Source organism: Topomyia yanbarensis, chromosome 2 (assembly GCF_030247195.1).
Source record: "Topomyia yanbarensis strain Yona2022 chromosome 2, ASM3024719v1, whole genome shotgun sequence".
NCBI lineage: Eukaryota > Metazoa > Arthropoda > Insecta > Diptera > Culicidae > Topomyia > Topomyia yanbarensis.
The window spans coordinates 82312944-82322540 of NC_080671.1; the positions used below are offsets into that span (position 1 = coordinate 82312944).

General features: G+C 42.0%; 1 protein-coding gene across 4 annotated transcripts in view; it reads right to left on the reverse strand.

The window, feature by feature from the left end:
• The window catches only part of LOC131678642 (bridge-like lipid transfer protein family member 3B), a 57491-nt gene extending 50694 nt beyond the window's left edge, over positions 1-6797 (reverse strand). For all 4 annotated transcript variants that reach the window (XM_058958880.1, XM_058958878.1, XM_058958879.1 and 1 more), the window contains exon 1: positions 6484-6797. In XM_058958880.1, coding sequence (XP_058814863.1) covers positions 6484-6527 — 44 coding nt within the window. In that variant the 5' untranslated portion in view covers positions 6528-6797. The remainder of the gene's footprint in view (positions 1-6483) is intronic.
• Positions 6798-9597: the final 2800 nt, after the last annotated feature.

A 9597-nucleotide genomic window follows, 5' to 3' on the forward strand; every position in this document is an offset into this window, starting at 1 on the left:
GAGAGAGAGTTACCCCATATCACTAGGGTTTCCGGTCATGTCGCCATGGAACGTTTTGTCTAATGGATACGGGAGTTATTTTTCAATTTTATTATTTTTTTATTAATTAACAAGGACCTAGATTGTTTGTACCGAGGATAGAGACTTCCGGACGATCCCGATTCATGATGGCGCGAGCGCGGGAGTTTGTAGGTTGACGCTTAAGATCGTGTTGGTAAGTTTATGAGTGCTGAGATTTTCACCTTATCACCGGGGTGTAATCATGTTTGCGAGTTCGTAGGTTGCTTGGAAAATCGCGAGGGGCTCTAACGTTTGTGCGCTGACGTGATTTTGTAACGTGTGTTCTTGAATGGTCTCGCGAACCGTGAGTCTGATATTAAATTTTCAGTGCGCGGTTAGAATTCTGGCAGAGAGTGGGATCGTTTATATCGATAGGGTTCCCGGTCATGTCGCCATGAGACGTGTTGTCTAATAGGTATGGGCGTATTTTCTTAATTGGTCCAGCTGAAGGCATGGACCTAGGCTTCTAGGATCAAGGATAGACTTTCGGACGTGACCGAGTCGTAATCGCGTGCACGATGGCATTTTTGTAGGTTCCCGCTGAGACCGCGTTTGAGAATGTGTGAGTGTTAAGACGTTCACTATCACCATCTTTGTTGACCCAGCTGAAGACGGGTGTAGAATGGCAGTATAGGACTCGAAAAGAAGAAATAAAAGACAATATATGAGAGACGTAATAGATTAGATAGGTACAAGATACAGCTGAAGTTATGATCATCACATGAGACATACATTAGTACTTCAAACACTACTAATACTTGAATAGCCAATCACCACACATAGCACATCCTTTCTCAATTATCTATTTGTTACTGGTTGATTGTTGGTTATGAGCTGGTGAATAGAGGAAAGGTATAGAACAGATAAAAGGCTCATATCAGCCCTCCCGGCCTCCTCGACACACCACTATCGAGGCGTATTGTAATCAACATCTTGAAGCGGGCTTCTTATATAAATCAAATCCTCAGTAGTCATAATGTTTGGTGGATTATTAACATGAGAACTAATTAACCTTGGTCGACAATGACTGGGCAGTGCGTAAGCCTCTCGTACCTGAAGGCATAAAATAGACCCCACTTGCGGTCCTTAGCTTCCTGCCCAGTAACTCCTAGCCCTGGCCTCCTCGTGGCGTCGACTGGGATACGAGTAACCTTAGTGAAGATCGGGTAACCAACCCCGGTGGGAACTTTGGTCGTATGCTGGCAGGGAAGGGGGGGTTACCCTTCTTCGGAAGGTGTAAACCTGTCCTGGTGCCCAGGTGGGACCTTAAGCAGTCCTGGCACGATGGCCCACCGGCGAGACAGGTGGTTGGCGTAGGCCCTATAAGCCACCCCTTAAAAAACCCACATAACGAACAATACAGAAGAGAATACGACCCAGAACAATCGGCAACGACCCAGGCGACGAATAAAGGATCACGATTGGAAACTCGGAACATGGAACTGCAGATCGCTCGGCTTCGCAGGATGTGACAGGATAATCTACGACGAGCTACACCCCCGCAACTTCGATATCGTGGCGCTGCAGGAACTTTGCTGGACGGGACAGAAGGTGTGGAAAAGCGGGCATCGAGCGGCTACCTTCTACCAGAGCTGTGGTACAACCAACGAGCTGGGAACCGGCTTCATAGTACTGGGCAAGATGCGCCAACGTGTGATCGGGTGGCAGCCGATCAACGCAAGGATGTGCAAGTTGAGGATCAAAGGCCGTTTCTTCAACTACAGCATCATGAACGTGCACTGCCCACACGAAGGGAGACCCGACGACGAGAAAGAAGCGTTCTACATGCAGCTGGAGCAGACATACGACGGTTGCCCTCTGCGAGACGTGAAAATTGTCATCGGCGACATGAACGCACAGGTAGGAAGGGAGGAAATGTACAGACCGGTGATCGGGCCTAACAGTCTGCATTCCGTATCAAATGACAACGGCCAACGATGTGTGAACTTCGCAGCCTCTCGTGGAATGGTAATCCGAAGCACCTTCTTCCCTCGCAAAGATATCCACAAAGTCACCTGGAGATCACCGGACCAAGTAACAAAAAATCAAATCGACCACGTTCTAATCGACGGTAGATTCTTCTCGGACATCACAAACGTCCGCACTTATCGCAGTGCGAATATAGATTCGGACCACCACCTGGTTGCAGTATGCTTACGCTCAAAACTTTCGACAGTGCATAGCTCTCGTCGAAGCCGAACGCCGCGGCTAAACATCGAGCGGCTACAAGATGGCAGAGTGGCTCAAGAATACGCGCAGCAGCTGGAAGTGGCACTACCAACGGAAGAGCAGCTAGGCGCAGTTGCCCTTGAAGATGGCTGGAGAGATATCCGATCCGCCATAGGTAGCACCGCAGCCACTGCACTAGGTACGGTGGGCCCGGACCGAAGAAGCGACTGGTACGACGGCGAATGCGAGCAGTTAGTCGAAGAGAAGAATGCAGCATGGGCGAGAATGCTGCAACACCGCACGAGGGCGAACGAGGCGCGATATAAACAGGCACGGAACAGGCAGAACTCGGTTTTCCGGACCAAAAAGCGCCAGCAGGAAGACCGAGATCGCGAAGCGATGGAGCAGCTGTACCGCGCTAAAGACACACGGAAATTCTACGAGAAGTTGAACCGCTCGCGCAGGGGCCACGTACCACAGGCCGACATGTGCAGAGATACAAACGGGAATCTTCTCACGGACCAGTGTGAGGTGATCCAGAGGTGGCGGCAGCATTACGAAGAACACCTGAACGGCGATGCAGCAGACGACGAGGATGGCACGGTAACGCACCTGGGAGCACGCGCGGAAGACATTACACTACCGGCTCCGGATCTCCAAGAAATCCAGGAGGAGATTAGCCGGCTCAAAAATAATAAAGCCGCTGGGGTTGACCAAATACCAAGCGAGCTACTAAAACACGGTGGCGAGCCACTGGCTAAAGCGCTGCACTGGGTGATTACCAAGATTTGGGAGGAGGAGATTTTACCGGAGGAGTGGATGGAAGGTGTCGTGTGTCCTATCTACAAAAAGGGCGACAAGCTGGATTGCTGTAATTACCGAGCAATCACCCTGCTGAACGCCGCCTACAAGGTACTCTCCCAAATACTATGCCGTCGACTATCACCAATTGCAAGAGAGTTCGTGGGGCAGTACCAGGCGGGTTTCATGAGCGAACGATCTACCACGGACCAGGTGTTCGCTCTTCGTCAAGTACTGCAGAAATGCCGCGAGTACAATGTGCCCACACATCATTTGTTCATCGACTTCAAAGCCGCATACGACACTATCGATCGAGATCAGCTATGGCAGATTATGCACGAGTACGGATTCCCGGACAAACTGACGCGATTAGTGAAGGCGACGATGGATCGGGTGATGTGCGTAGTACGTGTCTCAGGGACGCTCTCGAGTCCCTTCGAATCACGCAGAGGGTTACGGCAAGGTGATGGTCTCTCGTGTCTGTTATTCAACATCGCGCTGGAAGGTGTAATAAGAAGAGCAGGGATCGACACGAGTGGTACGATTTTCACAAAGTCCGTTCAGCTACTTGGCTTCGCCGATGACGTTGATATTATTGCACGAAACTTTGAGAAGATGGAGGAAGCCTACATCAGACTGAAAAGAGAAGCCAAGCGCGTCGGACTTGCCATCAACACGTCGAAGACAAAGTATATGATAGGAAGAGGTTCACGAGAAGAGAATGAGAACCGCCCGCTTCGAGTTTACATCGGTGGCGACGAAATCGAGGTGGTTGAAGAGTTCGTGTACTTGGGCTCACTGGTGACCGCCGACAATGATACCAGCAGAGAGATTCGTAGACGCATCGTGGCAAGAAATCGTGCTTACTTTGGCCTCCGCAAGACACTTCGGTCGAACAGAGTTCGCCGTCGTACGAAGTTGACCATCTACAAGACGCTGATTAGACCGGTAGTTCTCTACGGGCACGAGACCTGGACCATGCTCGTGGAGGACCAACGCGCACTTGGTGTCTTCGAACGGAAAGTGCTGCGTACCATCTACGGTGGAGTGCAGATGGAAGACGGCACATGGAGACGGCGAATGAACCATGAGTTGCATCAGCTGTTGGGGGAGCCGCCCATCTGTCATACCGCGAAAATCGGACGACTACGGTGGGCCGGGCACGTAGCCAGAATGTCGGACAATAGCCCGGTGAAAACGGTTCTCAATTGCAATCCGACCGGTACAAGAAGACGTGGCGCGCAGCGAGCACGATGGATCGACCAGGTGCAAGACGATTTGCGGACCCTTCGCAGATTGCGTGGCTGGCGACGCGCGGCCATGGACCGAGTGGAATGGAGAAATCTTTTGTATACGGCACAGGCCACTTCGGCCTTAAACTGTTAATAAATAAACTAATTAACCTCTAGTAGTAGAACTTGGTGCAAATAAAAACTAAAAAAAAGCGAAGGTCCTAATATTTAGATAACTCTATTGAATCTATTGTGGCTTGATGATGTTTACAATACCGTCAATCCCATCAACCTGCGAGAGGGTAATATATCCACCCAATTTTACAATAATAATCTGCGATTATATACCAATAATGAAAAATTATTATTATAACATTTATACATATAGTCCAGTGCTTAGAACGTGTATAGTTAATGATTGCAAATTATATTCTACAAATATTGAAATGTAGCAAAATTTTACCCAGTTATCTACGATAACATGTATTCCTTGTTTTGATGTTGGTCATGATTTTTTTTTCCTTTTTCAAGGCGCCCAATGGAACATAGACAGAGAAAAAATGACCGGGAACAGTGAGAATAAAGATATGTTGACAATTCACCGAGAGATGAAAAGTTAATCAGTCAATCAGGAATCGAACTCCACTCACCCCAGTTGGTCTGAGTTCAATCCCAGCCGAGGTAATGGAAATTTTTCTGAGGTGAAAAAAATTGTGCGATATCTAGTCCAGATAGTAGAGTCACCTCTCTGGCGTCGGAAAATAACTAGAACAAGAAGAGGAATTTGGATTCCTGCGATTCCCCAGCCCATGGGAAGCTAACATTACTCGAGTAATTCATTCCAGCCTACCACTTGAAATGTTCAAACACGTCATCAAAAATTAAACCATTTGAATGGACCACCTCAAGTACTGCTATGGTCAACTTTTAAAGAAATGTTTTTTAAACAATAAAATAGCAAAGCACGTTCTTTCGAATGATAATAAAGGTTTCGCGGTTTAATTCATTTTTTTGTTCGCTAGTTAGAAAAAAAACCTTACGATAAATCACTCTGTAGAACACATCATCGTTGCGAACAGCCTTACTATGCGCAATCCCTATTTCATTACTGGCATTACACTATCTTGTTGATGTTTTTCATGTGCTAATTATTAAAACACGGTTACACTCTAGACTGTGAACATGGTATTTGAGACTACAACCTTTTTGTTCATTGCAACGACTTTAAAACTTTTTTGTTGACTCGGGTGAGATTTTTTTTTGTCTTCTTATATGCCCTCAAATTACTTCCCATGTTTGAACGAATGAACCAAAGAGTTGACAAAAAATGAAGTGGTGTCGTGTTCGCGTCAACTGATAACAGTTAGCAAATTTGTGCTTCTATCTACGATTGCCTCCATAGGTCATCTACACGCATTTATTACCTCAATGACCGATCTCGTTACTCTTTTTATGCCATCGTTCCACTATTTGGATTCGGAGCGATTAGCTGGTTGTTTATTACACGAATATGTACGAAACAACGACAAAAATGTGTATGACATCGAGGAATACACTTATCATCATTTCCCAACGGCCTAGTTTTCGTAGAGTTGGGCATTTTTATTTGAATCGTTAATCTTTTAACCAATTTCATGATATACAAACAATATCTCAGCATGAGAGTACAAAACAAGACGACCATATTAAGTCTAAAATACCAAGAAATATTTGATTTATACCTTTTGCCGTTTTCATATAGACTTTCTTATTAGATAATGTATGGCTAAATTGTTAAAGCAAGAACAGAACGACCAGCCAGCGTTTCATTCGACAACGCTGTAAAAGATTAAAATAACACTCTTTTATATTTCTCATAAAGTGCAAGAAACACACAAGAATCCCCTGAATGAAGTCGGTCAAGGGGACAAACCGTGTGTAAAAGTTGTGCATTATTCCGTTGACAAGTAGGAAATTTAAACGCATTAGTGGTTGCATTCCGAAAATCTGGTCGAGCCGGACTTTACAAGGTGTGGCAAACCACCTGATGACAGATAGCTTATCACCAAATATCTAATCCCAACATCAATGTGTTTTTGGGACTTCCAGCTTGTTGATTCACAACCCTTTCCCCACCTGAACTACAATACAGCTAATTCCACGAAATGATGCTAGAAAACCTCATTGCGCACCTGTGTAGGAAGATAGCTATATGTGTAGAGAATTTCTGAATATTTCTTACCGTGAAAGATGTTTCAGCAATTGGTTTTTTATAATAGACACCATTATTCGGCCTAAGTCATCAAAACAAATTGCTTCTTTTACTAATATCACTGGATGACACCTTTGAGCTTTGCACCCAGAGCCCTACTTCACCTTCACCTACTGTAATTTGTCACAACACGACTCGCTACAACGAATATTCACTTATACACAGTCTAACTACCAGCTTGTTTCATCATTATCTGCACCATTCTGCGGACAACCGGATTTACAAATAAATTAGACTAAAATCAATTCAATTGAGGAAACATCGTACACACGTCTAGCGACGAGAAGACGTGAACAAGTTTTAAAGAAAATTTTTGACATTCCTCTTTGTTTGTTATGAACATTTTGACAACCGACGAGTTGTTGCGCAAACTCCGTTACCCTTCAGAAATCAATAATGTGCGTTTAGTACGGTCTTCCAGATTTATCTGGATTCTTCCAGATTTCTATGCGTCGTCCAGAATCAGGCCTTTTTGAAACAATAAACGTTTAGTTGAATTTCAAACTTGACGAATGACTGTTTCAAACTGAAATGGGCGTTTCTCGAAACCAAATATTTGGTTTAGTTCAACAAATACTTCTGTTTGCATTTTAAATAGAAACATTGTTGAAACAAAATAAAATTTGTTAGATCTAACTGTTCCCTTTTTTAAAGACCAACAGAATCTTTGTTTGATTTCAACTAAATTTGAGTTGTTCTCTCCTTTGGTTAATACTAAAGATCTTTTTTAATTTCTTCGAATCTGTTTGTTAGATTAAACTTATCTTGATTTTGTTGTTTCAAACGAAATATTTATTGTGAAACAAAGATCTTTTTTTAATTTCTTCGAACCTGTTTGTTAGATTAAACATATCATGATTTTGTTGTTTTAAACGAAATATTTGTTGAAACTATTGAAAGGCCAACAAATGAATTTGTTGGTAATTTCAAGTAATAGCATTGATTGAACCAAACCTGAAACTTGTTTGTCACTATATCAAACGGGAAAATTCTTATTTAAAACCAACATTTGTTTATTTTTACTGATTTTTTTTTTCTGCGTGTATAAGTGTATAATAATTAGCTGAAATCCTACACGCAAACGAAAAACTACCTACAATGTAGTTCTTTTGACTCAATCTCGAGGTATCGTGGAGGAAGGTAAAATTAGGTAAACCGTGTTGAAGGTAGTTGCCATTTAACCACGTAAAAATTACAACTCATTGATAGGTTTTTTATACTCAAATTTAAGTTAAATTTACCCAATTTTGAGTATACCCCAAACAACTCAAAAGTACCTTCCTCCACGGAAGACCTCGACTGATGCTGTTTTCGGGTTAAGAATCGAGTCGCCCTAGGTTCGCTCTAATGTTTACAGTTTCCATACAAAAGTGACAGCTCCGAGCGAACCTAGAGCAACTCTGATCTAAAAACGAATTCAGCATGAGTCAAATCTCTCGTTTTGTTTTTGACAACACTAATAAGTGCTAACGCGACGCACAACTCAAACGTAAGTTAAAAGAACTTATTCTATAGGTTATTTTATTTAACCGTGTAGCTGAAATCCAAGCTTACACTGATAAAAAATCACACTATAAAACCAAAGGAAATTTAACATTTTTCAAACAATTTTCAAGTGCACTTTCATGTTGAAAAGCAAATCAAATGATTTCCCTTCGAATTTCACATGAAAATCTATTAAAACGCAGTTCATGTGCTCTTTCAAATTACATTCATACCACTTTCACATGAATACGATATGTTTTACCATTGAATTTTGGTTTCCATGCTTGTCGCATTGTATAAACTTTCCACATAACATTCATGTGAAAAACATATAGTGCATATCCATATGTAAAATAATTGATTTCGCCGATTCTTCTACCCATTATATCTATAAATAAAACTAATCGATATTCACGTGTAATTCATTTGGAAATCTTCGTCAACGGTATTTCATGTGATGTTTATGTGATTTTCACATAATGTTCGCAAGAATTACACTTGAAAATCACATTATCTACACTCTATTGGATATTCGAATGGCAAACGTATCCTTTTCATGTGTTTTACAATTGAATCAATTCAAGTGTTTTCCACATGATATTAACGTGTTTCAGTGTAGTAAATCTTAAGACAAGACCTGACCATATGGGAGAGGGCGTTTTTGCACCGTACGCAATGTTACTGCAGGGATAGCGAAATGATGTTTGGCAGTGTTGCTAATATTTATAAGAAAAGATTGTCATTACTTTTGACAAATAAAATTATTATCGTTAAAAAAGTAAAAATGACTAAAATAGAACAGAAATTACGCGGCAAAGTGATACAAGTATTTATCATGCATTTACCTATACGTGGTTGATTAACTTTAAAAAAATAAGACAGAAACCACACCATATTCTAAAATTTTTCAGAAAATGGCTTCATCAAACCTTATTAAACACCCATGACATGGAAAAACGGCCAGAGATTACTGGGTAGGAAAAGCTATGAAAATTAGAGCCATAGTACTCAAACTAGATGTGGTAGGGTCATTAGAACAGGCTTAATATCGTACAGGCTTAATCTTTGTCTTCTGCCAATGAGGGTCGAGCTTAGGCAGGATAACTACGAATTACCCGAGTTCACTAGCATGTGTCCTGGTATAGATAGACGTGTCCATCTTTACCGTGACAACCTACTTCATTAATAAATATAGCAACAGTGCTCGGAAGATTTTGGCAGGGTGAAAATGTGCGAAAAGAAGAATGTCGATGGAAAAATAAGAAGTCGATTACATCTTAATTGTCTTAGAGTAAATTCAATTTTCTTAATTTACATTCGGGCAAATGTCATCCGGCTTTCGGACGAATGTAATTCGGGCAAATGTGCTAGAATCGTTTAAATATTTAGTAATGATTATATATTAGAAATATTTAATACAGTGGAAATTTTCAATGATGGATACTTTTTATACAATGGTAATTGTACACTGAAATAAAGACCACGGCAAGTACTACTATATTAGAAGTTAAAATTAAAAAGACTGTGCCTATGAATTTTGGTTGATAATACATCATACTTGACTCGAGCATGTTTCAAGTCATTTGTACCATGTCCACT